At 41.8% G+C, this 15,659-nt stretch overlaps 1 protein-coding gene across 1 annotated transcript; it reads right to left on the bottom strand.

Moving 5' to 3' along the window:
• Positions 1 to 5,567: 5,567 nt before the first annotated feature.
• On the bottom strand, positions 5,568 to 15,130 carry LOC122651721 (probable prefoldin subunit 2). The gene is made up of 2 exons (XM_043845227.1): positions 15,109 to 15,130; positions 5,568 to 6,256 (listed from the first exon to the last, which is right to left on the bottom strand). The coding sequence occupies exon 2, from the start codon at positions 6,244 to 6,246 to the stop codon at positions 5,797 to 5,799; it is 450 nt and encodes a 149-aa protein (XP_043701162.1). The 5' UTR covers positions 6,247 to 6,256; positions 15,109 to 15,130; the 3' UTR covers positions 5,568 to 5,796.
• Between the last annotated feature and the right edge of the window lie 529 nt (positions 15,131 to 15,659).

The raw sequence follows: 15,659 nt of genomic DNA, 5'->3' as shown, positions 1-15,659 counted from the left end.
TACCATGAGCCATCGCACGAAATTCAGCCTCAGCACTGGACCTGGCCACCACATTCTGTTTTTTACTACACCAGGTGACAAGGTTCCCACCAACAAAAGAGCAATATCCAAAGATGGACTTCCTATCACTTGAACCAGCCCAATCCGCATCAGTGTATGCTTCAACCTTCAGATGACCATTGGGAGATAAGAGTATCCCTTGTCCTGGAACAGACTTCAAGTATCGTAAGATGCGAAGGACGACCTCCACATGAAAAGAATAAGGGTCATGCATAAACTGGCTGACCATACTCACTGCAATGGCAATGTCTGGCCGAGTGTGAGATAGGTAGATAAGTTTGCCCACCAACCGCTGATAACGACCTTTGTCAACTGGTGAGCCTTCTTTCTCCTTGAGTCTTGTCGTAGCTTCTATGGGAGTTGCTGAAGGATGACACCCTAGCAGCCCCATTTCAGATAGTAGATCCAGGACATACTTTCTTTGAGACAGAAATATACCCTTTGAAGAATTAGCAACCTCTATCCCGAGAAAATATTTCAGAGTCCCCAGATCCTTGATTTCAAACTCACGGCCAAGGAATAGCTTCAACCTGTTGATCTCATCACCATCATTACCGGTCACTACAATATCATCAACGTAGACTATAAGGAGAGTATCTTAGCGCCCACACGTTTGATGAACAAGGTATGATCAGCATTGCTTTGCTGGTAGCCCACGGACAACATAGCCTTGTGAAATCTACTGAAACAAGCTCTAGGTGACTGTTTCAAGCCATAGAATGCGCACTTCAGTTGACACACCTTTCCCTTGGTAGCAGGACTTGAAAAACCTGGAGGAACGTCCATATAAACTTCTTCCTTTAGTTCACCATGGAGGAAGGCATTCTTCACATCCAACTGCTGAATATCCCATCCAAGATTCACTGCACAGGATAGCAATACCCGTACAGTATTGAGTTTTGCTACCGGTGCAAAAGTCTCCTGGTAGTCAATGCCATACGTCTAAGTGAAGCCTTTAGCAACCAGACGTGCCTTGTACCGATCCACCGTACCATCTGCCTTCTGCTTGACCACAAACACCCATTTATAACCTACTGGTCTTTTTCCTGGAGGAAGAACTACAAGATCCCACGTATTGTTTTTGTTCAATGCTCTCATTTCTTCCAACATTGCTGCCTTCCACTTCCCATCTGTAGATGCTTCCTGCCAATTTTTAGGAATGGAAACAGAAGAAAGGGAGGAAACAAATGTACGAAAAGAGGAAGAAAGAGAACTATAAGACACAAAACGGGAGATAGGATGTAAAGTGCAGGTCCTGGTACCTTTGCGATGAGCAATGGGTAGATCAGAAGAGGAGGGCTCACCAGGAGAAGGAGGATCTGGATCCTGAGGCGGCAACTGGATGGGTATCGGTGCTGCAGTGGCCTGATTCTGCCCTCTATTAGAACATCTCCGGTTATAAGTGAGAATGGTGGAATTGTCAATGGTCCTCTGAAAGTTACGAATGGTCCTCTGTACTGGAGTCAGCTCCCCCTGAATAGGAACATTACCACCATCTGTTTCCATGATCTCCTCCTGTATTGGATTCCCCGCAGGTGAAGGGACAACAGCCTCGGGAGGCTGGACAGCAGCCTCAGGTGGCTGGACAGCAGCCTCGGGTGCCTCGGGAGGCTGGACAGCAACCGCGGGAGGCTGGACAGCAGCCTCGGGTGGCTGGACAGCAGCGGGGAGTGATGGTCGGTGGCTATAGGTGATGGGGAAAGGGGAAACCCAAGAGTATGAACCACATCTTCACTAGAACGCTCCCCTTGAAGAGGTGGGGAGGAATAATAGGAAAGGGTTTCATGGAAAACCACATCCATACTGACCATAGTACGGTGGGTAGGGGGTGGTAACACTTGAATCCTTTCTGGGTTGGAGAATTACCCAAAAAAATACACCGTAACCCACGAGATTCAAGTTTGCCAGGGAAATGAGTATCCCTAGCATAACAGACACAGCCAAAGACTTTGGGAGGAACCACAAAGGAGGAATCACCAAGTAAAACGTCAGATGGGCTACGGGAATCCAGTACCCAGGAAGGTAACCTATTAATAAGGTAAGCGGCAGTGAGAACCGCATCACCCCAATATTGGGATGGAACATGTCGAGCAAACATTAATGCTCGTGCCAATTCCAATAAGTGGCGATTCTTTCTTTCGGCCACACCATTTTGGGCCGGAGTATCAACACAACTAGTCGGATGTATAATCCCATAATCAACAAGGTATTTTTGAAATCGGGATTCCTTATATTTAGTGCCATTATCACTCCGTAAAACCTTAAGAGTGGCCTGGAATTGGGTCTGGACCATTTTATGAAAATGTTGAAAACAAGAGAAAACTTGGTTTTTAGACTGAAGAAGATACAAGTATTTCGAGAATGACAATCAATAAATGACACAAACCAACGATGGCCAGAAATAGAGGCCTTACGACTAGGTCCCCAAACATCCGAATGCACCAAATGAAAACAAGAAGAACTCTTTTTATTAGATAAAGAAAAAGTTGCACGTGTCTGTTTGGCCAGAACACAAGCCTCACAAAAAAAATCATCCTTATTACATTTGGTAACCAAAGATGGAAATAAATGCGCTAAAATTCCTATGGAGGGTGACCTAATCTAGAGTGCCATTGGTAAAATTCAGAAGAGACCAAGGAGTTCTGCTGGAGTGGAGAAGGCAGCGATGAAGGAAGATGACCATCATCAAGCAGATACAGCCCACCGTGAACTTTACCCAATCCAATCGTCTTCCCAGACGTCAGATCCTGAAAAACACAATGGGAAGGATAAAAGGTTACCTTGCAGTGAAGATCACGAGTAATACTACTAATAGAAAGGAGGTTTGTAGTAAAATTAGGTATATGTAAACTAGAAGACAAAGGGAGGTTGGAAGTACAGTTGATGATTCCTTTTTCAGAGATGGAAGAAAGGGAACCATCAGCCACCTTGACCTTGTCTTTCCCAGAAGCGGGAGAATATCTATAAAATACGCTAGAAGTACCAGTCATGTGATCTGTAGCCCCGGAATCAATGATCCAGGGATGTGAAGCTACAGAAGCACAATGACCACCAAAAGGGATACCTGACCAGGCAAAATATGAATCTGAAGGAGCTGAGGAATTGGCAGCGGCAGCGGAAGACCTTAGTATACCCAGGAAAGCTTGTAAATCGTCCTTGGATAGACCAATGGCTGTAGCCGGGGTTGTATCAACAGATTCAGATTGATTTGCCTTGCTTTTAGGCTTTTTCTTGGCAGCCCGCTTGGCTTCAAAGTCAGCCGGTTTCCCATGAAGCTGCCAGCACTTGTCTTTGGTAATGATAAGGCTTATGATAGTGGTCACAGGTAATAGGACCTGAAGGAGAACTACCAACAGATAAAGGCCCAAGAGGGGCAGCAGTCTGGAGAGCCGATTTGTCCGAAACAGGAGGATGTAACATAGCAGACCTGCGGTTTTCTTCTGAAGAGACCAGGGCATAGGATTGTTCAAGTGTGGGAAAAGGGGAATGGCCCAACACTTGAACACGAATCTGGTCATATTCAACATTCAACCTTGCCAAAAAATCATACACCCTAATCTTGTCAACATGCTTCTTATAGGCAGCGATGTTGGTAGCTGTATCAGGGTGATAATCTGAAAAATGGTCCAATTGCTGCCAGAGGCTGCGGAGAGAGGCATAATATTTAGACACCGTGAGGTCCCCTTGAGTAGTATGAAGGACCTTTTTGCGAAGCTCATACACCTGAGCATCATTACCAAGCTGCCCATATGTCTCTTTACAAGCTGCCCAAATCTGAGACGCGGTATCAAGTAGAAGAAATCCCTGGGCTAGATCTGAATTCATAGAACCAACAAAATATGACATAAGAAGACCATTGTTGGCTAGCCATCGAGTCTTGGCAGTACCAGGGGCAGTCGGCATAGGGATAGTCCCATCAATATAACCAGTGAGGCCACGTCCAGCAATAGCAAACGAGGCTGATCGAGACCATAGAAGATAATTACTACCGTCTAACTTGATAGGGTTAGGATGGAGATCACGGAAATCAAATTTGTCATGGCTAACCTGATCAGATGTAGCAGTCGAAATATCTGTGTAGTCACCCATAGTGAAGAAGAGATCTGTCCAGCAGCAAAATAGGAGCCCTCCCCAATATCAAGTGTTTTAAGGTTATGGAAGAAAACCCAAAAAACAGAGATCGATGGGGCAGGGAAATTCAAAAAAAAATTGTTGAAGAAGGCTTATCCACGCTGTCCAATATACTGTAGAGAATGCCTTGGATGAAGAATAAAATTATCCAAAAGAAGCAGGAGCTGCAAGCAGTCCAATCCCAAAAACCGAGAATATTCAGGGATTTTTTGAAGAAAAAACCTGAAAGTAGGTCTTGATTGGGAGATATGGTCTTCAGTTGCTGTTGGAGTCTCGATAGTAGCAGTCCAATGTCGCAGAAGGGTCTCCAATATAGGGAGAAACAGTCCCAATAAAGCACAAGGCCTGATCTTCAAAAAAAATCTGGAAACTTCAATTGCCGCAGGAAAGAACCAGCAGCAGCCATCGAACAAAAAAAGAAGACCTGTTGTAGTCTCGATAGGAGCAATCCAATGTCGCAGGAGTGTTTCCAAAAGAAGGAGAAGCAGTCCCAATAAATCGAGGACTGATCTTCCAAAAAAAGGAGGAAACTCTAATCAGCGCAATAGGGAACCAGCAGCCATCGAGAGAAAAGGTTTAGGTCATGAAACAAAGGAATAAAAGAGGTGGGAAGGGGCAGCCACTAGATCATGTGATCACCTCTGTAGTGCTGCCCTTAGAGAAGGAGAAGAAGCAAGGAGAAGGGGGGAAAAAAAAATCGAGAGAGAAGGAAAAGGGAAGAGACCACGATGGGAGGGTGGGGTTTTTGAAAAAAAATCAGAAGTATCGTTGCTCTGATGCCATGTTAAGAAATAGAATGGTTTAATGCTTAAGTGAATCATATTGATTCCCTAAGCCTTTATTTATACTAATAAAAGAGCTTTACATAAGACACTTATGCCCCTATATAGCTTACATAAGTATAAACAAAGGAAAGAGAGTAAAAGAATAAATAACAAATTAAAAGGAGGAAAGGACCAGAATACCCCTACGGTATTCTGGCCCCTATATCTCTAACACTTCTGCACTTAGTGTTCTCCAAAAAAACATGATGATGGTTGAGGCTGACATGCCTGATGAGAAGAGGAAGCCTTTCATGGCCCAGCCATCTGAGACCAGACACCCAAGGCCTGCCTCCATGCATTAGAATCCAACAAGGGCAAGCCAATATAAATATATAAACTTAGAATTAAGTTTCAGCTGTCAATGCACAACTTGAGCATGTTCCTGAAGCCATCTCTGTTAAGGCTCCAACTATTTATTAAGGGCACGGCTCACATTGTGAGCCCTGTAAGAAATTTAGTTCCATAGAGCAGCCAGAACAGCCTAATCAGTGCAACATGCATACTAAATGAAAAAAGTAAAGCAAGGCCCCCAAAAGTTGTTTCATAGATGTCCACTGAAGGATGCATAGATACCAATCAATATTTTTTTACAGTGCTTGGTCAATGATATAGTTGCATTCACTACATAGATGATAGTATTCACTACAAAGATAATAGTTTATATAGATTCAACATGAACACCAAAGACGTCATAACAGGGCAAGAGAAGACTATTGAACCCAAATTTCATTTCAACAAAACATAAAATATAATTCGTTAAATGAAAAGCTCAGGAAATTGATCATTCATTCTTAGCACCTGCAGGACCCACAAGAACTCCTTGAGCAGAACCTTCCTTCCGGCCTCCATCATCCTTCACCTCACCATCCGATTTTCTTATCCTGATTTTATATTTTGCCTCAAATTCAGAAATCTCTTTTTTCTTCTTTTCCAAGGCTTCATTCATCCGAGAAATCACTTCCTCAAGACCCTCTTTGTTACGCTGGACTGCTGGGAGGACCTCCTTGATGGTTCTCTCCACTAGCACACCTCCAATCATGCGGTAGCATCGCCTGGATGGATCAAGTGGCTGTATGGCTCCAATCACCAAGGAGTGCTCACTCACTTCCATCTCCAATTCTGTAATTTTCGAGTGAAGTTGGTTGATTTCAGACCTCATGGTGCCATATATGTTGGCAATTGCCTGCTCATTCATTGGTTCTTTACCATCGCCTTCAGCTTTGTTCAACATGACTGTCAACCTTAGGGAATGAGACCAAAAGGAGAAAATACAATAGTTATACCATTTTACCATTAAAAAAAACACACTACATCATATCAGGGGAATTTCACAATCCATTTATTCAAGGATGATATTATTTGTAGATCAAGAAACTTAAAAGATTGTACACATCCAGTCACTGCATCTTATAGAGAAAAAGTTACTATTTCTGTCTGTACACCAGTCACCTATTTGCAGCTAACATCCGGTATTTAAACAATAACATTTAAGTACATTAATGTGTCGCCTGAATCTATTACATGTTCAGGCACCCAGCAAAAGATGGTATAACATATTAACATAATAGAAACCAACTAATAGTCAGAAATCTCCATGGAAAACAAAGAAAAAAAAATCCAATGTCAGATAGAAGCCAACAAGCTACCTGCTCTAACCAGAAGAGGAGAGAGGGAGGCAATCACTCGAAGAGCATGTGCTAGCATGCATCCATTTTTCAGCATGCCAAAAATATACATGGAAATTTCTTTCAAGTATCAAATAACCATCTTTTGTTTCAGTTATCATACAAAACCAGTTAGTAATGCATTGAAATACCAGAGTCCCGAAAGAGATGCGACCCTTCCAAGAAATTTTGATGCCATACAGTCAATAAAAATAGATGGGTAAATTACACATCACCCCCTGGTTTTCAAACGAAACTCAGATCACCCCCTGGTTTTTGAAAAAACTCAAATCACCCCCTCTACAATAACGGTGTTAGTTTGCTATTAGTTATTGGTGCAAAAGGACTATTTTAGCCTTGTACTAAAACATTAGAATTAGATTTACAATACTACCGTTCCTTCATCTTCAACATTGGTCAAGGGTAGTTTAGGGATTTAAATTTATTTAACTGGCTGACATCATCACTTAACAGCATAAAACAAACGGTAGGGACTAATTTGTCATATTGGGGTCTAAACCAGGGGGTGACGTGTAATTTACCCAAAATAGATTAACCTTTTCTTCCCATGTTAAGAAATTGAGACCTATTGCAGCAATACAATCAAGGAAAAAAACTATCGTAAATTCATTTTCACCTTCAACACACTTTCACCACCCACCAAACATCACACTACAGGTCTGTAATTCATGACTGAACTTTGTACTGCCTCAATCTCAATGAAGACCAATGGAAATGGGGAAGATAAATAGGAGAAAGGGAACCTCATGCTATTCTGTCATTACACCCACAGTGGTGCACCAACCCTTCTCCTAAATTCAGGCATCCTTGCAGCCATGGCTTGCAGTTTCAATGCAGTGATGCATAGCAAAATATTGAGCACAGTTTATTTTTTCAAGAGTTCAGAATTATCTCATTTTTCTTTCTTTGGGTTTTGACATAGTGTTACATACATTATTCTAGTTATTTAGGCAATTAATTAGGGGAGTTATTGAGAATATATGTGGCGTGGAGTTGTGATTATTTGCTGTAGTTATTTAAGGGAGTTATTGAAGTTGTATGTGAGATAGAGATGTATGTGGTCGAGTTAGGGAGTTATAACTACTTGTTCGGCTTTGCCTATTTAAGAGGCTAATATGAAATAGAAGATAGACTGGAAAATTCTAAATTAATTCTTGAGTTTATCTTGAGAGAGGATTGGCGGCCTCCCAATTGCGTCAAGACGCCCGACTTCGTCGATAAAGCCAAAATCCCTATTTTTTCTTTATCTCTTCTATTTTCTCTCCACCAAGATCTGCGCATGTAACACATAGCAAAATATCAAGCACAGTTTAACTTTTCAGGAGTTCAAAATCATCATTTTCTTTCTTTTGGGTAGAAATTCAGAAAATCATTAAAAGTTGACATAATTTTAACAATGAATAATAGAAGGGATTAACGCAAGTTAGAGCTTTAGAGATCAACCTTAGAAACAAGAGGCCTTAAGATTAGTAAAACGAAGACGGAGTATATAATGTATAATTTTAGTCACACTATGACGGATACTGATATGGTGCGAATTGAGGACAGAGAGATACCGCAAAGTGACTATTTTAGATATCTGGGGTCTATCATTGATGAAATCTCTGGAATTGGGAGAGAATGACTTGTGTCAAAGTGACACAGGCCAGCTTTATTTATAATAGAATAGAGTACAAGACCAAAATACCCCTATGACAGTTCTACCTGTGTACCCATATTACAACACTTCCCCTTAAGTTGGAGCATATATATCTATCATGCCCAACTTGTTAACAATAGAAACAAATAACCTAGGACTCAATCCTTTGGTAAGAACATCTGCAAGCTGATCATCTGAAGGAACGAATGTAACACACATCTAACCACTATCAAGTTTCTCCTTGATAAAGTGACGATCTATCTCCACATGCTTTGTTCGATTATGATGAACAAGATTATGAGCTATGTTGATTGCGGATTTGCTATCTGAGTACAACCGCATAGGCATCTCAACCTTAATTCCAAGATCTTGCAATAAACCTTGGAGCCAAAGGGCCTCACATATACCCTGGGCCATAGCCCGAAACTCGGCCTCGGCACTAGAACGAGCCACAACAGTTTGCTTCTTGCTTCTCTAGGTGATAAGGTTCCCCCCAACATAAGTGCAGTAGCCAGAAGTAGAACGCCTGTCATCAGGTGATCTAACCCAGTTTGCATCTATATATGTTTCAATTTTCATGTGACCATAGGGAGAAATAGAAAATCTTTTTCCTGGAGCAGCTTTCAAATACCACAAAATTCTGTAGACAGCATCCAAGTGTGTGGAATAAGGGTCATGCATGTACTGGCTAACCAGACTTACTGTAAAGGCAATGTCTGGACAAGTGTGGGATAAGTAAATAAACGTCCTGCCAGTCGCTGGTACTGCTCCTTATTCACAGGTTCTCCTACCTTTAACCAAAGGTGACAATTAGGCTCAATAGGGGTGTCTGCTGGCTTATATCCCAACATACCTGTCTCCGACAATAGATCCAATGTGTACTTTCTTTGAGATAATGAGATTCCTTTGTTAGAGTAGGCATCCTCAATACCCAAGACGTACCTAAGCATCCTCAAGTCTTTGATTTCAAACTCAGTGCCCAGAAATTTCTTCAAAGAATCAATCTCCTCCTGGCAGCTCCCAGTGATGACTATATCATCAACATACACAATCAACATAGTCACATGTTTGGTAGTCCTCCTAATAAATAGCGTATGATCTGCATTGCTCTGATTGAACCCAATGGAAATCATTGCTTTATGAAACCTACCAAACCATGCCCGGGGAGATTGCTTCAACCCATAAAGAGCTCGATTGAGCTTGCACACCTTTCCCTGAGTCTTTGGAGAATCAAATCCTGGTGGAATATCCATGTAGACCTCCTCAGTCAACTCACCATGCAAAAATGCATTTTTTACATCAAGTTGAAATAAGTTCCATCCTTGATTTACTGCATAAGACAGAAGAACCCTCACAGTGTTCATTTTGGCCACTGGAGCAAATGTCTCCTGATAGTCAATTCCATACGTCTAGGGTGAAGCCTCTAGCAACCAGCCTCGCTTTATATCTTCAATGCTCCCATCAGCCTTATGTTTAACTGCAAACACCCATTTACACCCTACAACTCTCTTTCCCGATGGAAGCTGAACAAAATCCCACGTGTTATTTTTATCAAAGGCTCTCATCTCTTCCTTCATAGCTTCTTTCCAATCCAAGTGTGCCACTGTCTCCTGCCAAGAGTTAGGAAGAGACACAGAAGACATGGAAGCAAGAAAGGTCTGAAAAGTGGGAGATAATGAATCATAAGAAACAAAATTTGAAATTTGATGCTGAGTACAACTACGTTTACCTTTCCTAGTAGCAATAGGAAGGTCAAGAGTAGGATCATAATTAGGAGGAACAGATAGAAGCTTACCAGAGAGTTCAGAGTTAGTAAAACTTGGAACCTCTACAGTCAATTTTAGTGGAAAGATAGTAGTAGGCCTATTCTAGTCGAAATTTTCCTTCCTGCCATATGTCAGAAGTGACTTATCTCCCTGAACCTTTTTTCCATTACCTGGCTGATTATTTGGCTGAGAAACAGTAGGAGACTCCCCCAGAACAGAAATCTCACATTGTTGTTCCTGACTAGTAACCCCATCCTCAAGAACATCCTCTTCTTCTCAAAGTAGATCTATGGGAATTTGAAGGACCTCTTCCTGGTGAACAGACTCCCCCTGAAGAGGGACAGGGTAAAAGGGAACATTTTCCAGAAAAATGACATCTATGGAAACAAAAAAATTTTGAGAAGAGGGATGGTAACATTTATACCTTTTTGGGTAGCTAAGTATCCCAAAAAAATACACCAAACACCCCTGGGGTCTAATTTTCCATGCACATGATGATTCCGACAAAAGCAACACAGCCAAAAACCTTAGGTGAAACAGGCAAAGTGACACTACCTAGAAGAGTCTCAATGGGGCTCTTATTATTTAGGACACGAGATGGCATCCTATTAATAGAAAGGCTGCCGTGGTGACAGCATCTCCCCAAAACCGAACAGGGACATTCATAGCAAACATCAAAGACCGAGCAACTTCAAGGAGATGTCGGTTCTTCCTCTCTGCCACTCCATTTTGAGGTGGAGTATCAACACAGAAGTCTAGTGAACAATCCCATGGGCAGAAAAATAAGACTGAAATGCCCTAACCGAATATTCGGTGCCATTATCAGACTGTAAGATTTTGATTTTAGCATCAAACTGTGTTGAAACCATGTTATGAAAGTGCTGAAAAATAGAAAAACATCACTTTTCTGGTGCAATAAATAAACCCAAGTTGTACAACTAAAACAATCAATAAAAGTCACAAACCATCGAAAACCAGAAGAAGAAACCACACGGACAGGGCCTCATACATCAGAATGAATTAAACTAAAAGGAATTAAACTCCGATTATTTGATACTAGGTAGGTAGATCTGGTTTGCTTGGCAAAAACGTAAGCATCACAATGAAAATAGTTCAAATTACAATCTTTAGAAAAACTAGGAAATAAGCTAGTAAGAGTTCTTAGCGATGGGTGTCCTAATCGAGGATGCCACATATGTACATCTGCAAGTGCTTTAGATCTAGATCCTGGGAGAGAAGCCACGGTAGATAGTGCAGTAGGGGGCTGCTCTAACAGGTACAGGCCACCTTCCATCTTACCACATGCAATTGTACTGCCCGTTTCGAAGTCCTAAAATACACAGTGAGAAGGAAAGAAAGTCACATTACAATTGAGCTCACGTGCAATGCTACTAATGGATAACAGGTTAGTAGAAAAATGTGGGACATGAAGAATAGAAGATAAAGAAATGGAAGGTGAACAATTTATAACTCCCTTACCAGATATAGGAGAAAAGGATCCACTAGCAACTTGAACTTTATTATTACCAGCTAATGGATAATACTAGGAAAAATGCTTTGGAGAACTTGTCATGTGATCAGTAACGCCAAAGTCAATAATCCAATAAGTGGATTTGACAAAGGAGCTCTGACCACAAAATGAAATACCTGTAGGACTGGCAAAGGAAGGAGCAGTAGTGGCAGAGGCAACACTAGCATTGCCGAAGGTGCTGAGGTAGTAGATTCCAGCCTTGACATCAAACTCCGCAAGTGGGTCATCTCATCGGTAGAGAGAGGTGTACTAGTGGTACTGGAATAATCATCCCCAAAAACGGACTGATGGGCAGCACTTCCCCCAGATTTTGGCTGACCATGCATATGGGACTCAGGTGTACGGCCAAGAAGCTTCCAACAACGATCCTTAGTGTGACACTTTTTGCCACAGTAGTCACACTTGATAGGAGGTCACCCAGATGGGGCAACAGGACCACGGTTCTGAACAGTAAAAGAAGTTGTAGAGGGAGGCAAAGCTCCTTTAGAGGGAGTTGTATAGAGAGCAGCATGCTCTACGGTAGGATGGTGGACCATAGCCTCACGTCGGCTTTCTTCAGAGGCAGCAATAGCATATGCCTAGGCAAGAGTTGGAAAGGGATCCCTATTCAAGACATGGGCATGAATGGGATCTTATTCCATGTTCAGTCCGGCCAAAAAATCATACACCCGAAGCTTTTCTTCTCATTGACGGAAAGCAATAGTGTCAGCCTGGCACGTAGCAGTAAACTTCCCGTAGAAATCCAAGGTTTGCCAGATACCTCTCATGGCATTGTAGTATTGGCTAAGAGTAAGATCCTTCTGTTCCATCTTATGTATCTTCTGACGGAGTTCGTAGCACTGGGCAGCATTACCAACCTTAGAATAGGATTCTTTGGCAACACTCTAGACATCGGCAGCAGTCTCCAACAAAAGATAACTCTGAGAAATCCCAGGATCAATAGAGCTAAGTAGAAACGACATCACCAGGCACTCATCAAGATCCCATTTATCCTGAGCCTTCCTTGCAGCATTTGGACTAATAGAGGTACCTGTCAGATGGCCTTTCAAACCATGGGAACCAACGACAAGCGAAACAGACCTCAACCACATGAGGTAATTATTGTCGTCCAATTTGACAGAGTTCGTCTGGAAACTAGGGAAATCCTTCTCACGATGCATAGAGGTTCCCCCTTGTCCAGAAGAAATAGCAGAATTTTCTTCATCCGACATTGCCTCAAAGAAAAAAAATTATTCCCAAGGCTTCACTCAACGAAGCAACTCATAAAAAAATCCCACGAAAGAAGGGGATTTATCTCATTCAGCTGAAGTAGCAAGCCCTTGGTAGGATAAACTCACCACCAAGGGAGGCAGAAAAAGGAGAGCAGGAAAAAACCTGTGGCTGCTGGTTTGGTGTGACAGAAAGAGGGAAGTGAGGCGGAAAAAGAGAAGGGGGGAAAAATGAGAAGAGGGAGGCGAGAAAGAGGGGCTGTAGTCTCACGGAAAAAAGGAGAGAGGCGAGATGGGAGGGAGAGGCCGGAAGTGGTAGTGGAGCTACGGTGGTGGTGGTGGTGCTGCGGCGATATGAGAGGTGGCTGTTTCAAGCATGATGCGAATCCCTAGAATTTTTCTTGTCTCTGGATACCATGATGAAATCTCGGGAATTGGGAGAGAATGACTTGTGTCAAAGTGACACAGACCAGCTTTATTTATAATAGAATAGAGGAACATTCCAGAATAGAGTACAAGACCACAATACCCTTATGACAGTTCTACCCTTGTACCCATATTACAACAATCATAAATAAAGAAGGTAACATAGAGGATGATGTTTCATAGAGAAATAAAGTGGGATGGATGAAGTGGAGAGGTGCGTCCGGAGTGTGGTGTGACCAGCGTATTCCTTTAAAGTTTAAAGGAAAATTCTATAAGACTATTGTTCGACTGGCTATGATGTATGGAGCAAAAAGTTAGGCCGTTAAGAAGTGTCATATTGATAAGCTTTGTGTAGCAAAGATGAGGATGTTAAGATGGATGTATGGAAAAACAAGGAAGGACAAAGTACGGAATAAACATATTAGATCGGACTTGGGAGTAGCCCTGATCGATGACAAACTATGAGAGAGTCGTTTAAGATGGTATGGTCATATTCAATGGAGGCCTAGTGATGCCCCAGTAAGAAGGAGTGATATGACTCCGATTGAAGGAGCTAAAAGAGCTAGGGGGCAGACCTAAAATGACCATAGGAGAAGTGGTGAGGAAAGGCATGCATAGGCTAAGGCTTGTTCCAAGTATGACCTCGAACAGAGCCTACTGGAGGTCAAGGATATATGTTGCAGACCCCATTTAGCTGAGATTCTCCTGACGGGTTGGGCTTTGCCTCTTTCCTCTTACTATTTTTCATTTTTCTATTTATTTCCCATCTTTCTCTCATCTCTCTTTTTTCTTTAACTATGTTTTCCATACTTAGTTTTGTTTGGATCCATGTGGCCAATCCCATTAAGTTGGGATAAGGCTAAGTTTGTTGTTGTTGTATATTGGCTGACATTTCAAGAGTTCCAAGATACTATATGAAATCGAAATTTACAATTAAGGAAGGCAAGTCAGAATGCTTGAAATAATGATTTTAATAAAAAGATGACAAAACAAATCAAAGAGGAATCCTAAGTCTGGAACTCCCTCTTGATTTGTGCTAAAGACAGGCTAAATTTAGAGAATTTTGATCTCCAAGAAGAAGAAAAGAAGGAATTAAAGCGATTGAACAACCTACTAAAATCAATATCACTGGTACATATAACATAACCATCCCCACACCCCCCCCCCCCCCAAAAAAAAAAAAAAAAAAAAAAAACAAAGGAGAACAACAACAGCAGTATAAGGACTCATTTAGGCAACTGGAAAAGCAAGGCTACTTAGTCCTGATCATTGTAAAGACTGATTCAAGCAACACATTGCTAATTAGATGCAGATTGATTCAAGCACCGCATTACAATCAAAAGCAATACTGGACGAGTTATTCATCATTGTTTTAGAGTCTAAACGTTATGGATCTTGCCACCAACATTTGTAACTTTGGATTAGGGTTTAGCATAACCATTAAACGTATTAGATTCAGCTACATGTTTGTGTGTGGGGAGGGGGGGGGGGGGGAATCTATATACAGCAAAATCAAAGTTAAAATCAGTAACGAACTGGAAAAGCAAAGCTACTTAGTCTTGATCATTATAAAGACTGATTCAAGCAACCCATTACTAATTAGAAATAGATTGATCCAAGCACCAGATTACAATCAGAAGCAAGACTGGAAAATGAATATAAAGAAGTTAAAACCCAGAAACGATGAAGCCCTCTTACAAGAGTTCACTGCGGTTTCTATGCGTGTCTGTGTCTCTGGTATGCAACCCAAAAAAGAAAATATCCAACCAAGCAAAGAACCCAACCGCCACTTACTTCAACTAAAACACACACACAAACAGAGAGATAGAGAGGCTCACCAACTGTTCGGGATGGACGGAGAGAGGACAGGAGAAGGACACAAACAGAGAGATAGAGAGGCTCGCCAACTGTTCGGGATGGACGGAGAGAGGACAGGAGAAGGCAGTGATGCCAGGATGCCGGGGCAGCGAGCAGAGGATGAGAGGGCAATAGCTTGAGGAGTGGATGGCTTTAGGACTTAAGGGTTCTGATCTCTGTCGAAGAGAATATACGATCTATAAGACGTTTTTGGTCAGTGATCATGTTCCCTGTTCGGTTGTTCATGTTTTAGGGTCTCCCATTTTTCAGTTCAGGGAAAATTTCTTGTATCTCCCCGAGGTTTTTTTTAATTACACTTTTACTTATGAGGTTTGAAAATTTTCATATACCTCCCCTGCTTCCAAATTAATTAACAAAAACATCCACTTCGTTAATTGTACACGTTAAACGTTAAAATTATATTTTGATTGATCAAAATGCTCTCATCTTCTCCAAATCGTTTAGGGTTTGAAAAAAACTGAAACTCATTTTCCTTAAATCAACAAGTGTCCAGAAAAAACCTGCTCACTTT

This window comes from Telopea speciosissima, chromosome 1 (genome assembly GCF_018873765.1).
Source record: "Telopea speciosissima isolate NSW1024214 ecotype Mountain lineage chromosome 1, Tspe_v1, whole genome shotgun sequence".
In the NCBI taxonomy this organism is placed as follows: Eukaryota; Viridiplantae; Streptophyta; class Magnoliopsida; order Proteales; family Proteaceae; genus Telopea; species Telopea speciosissima.
Note: the sequence above shows the minus strand (reverse complement) of the source record. Positions and strands in the feature narration are given on the sequence as shown.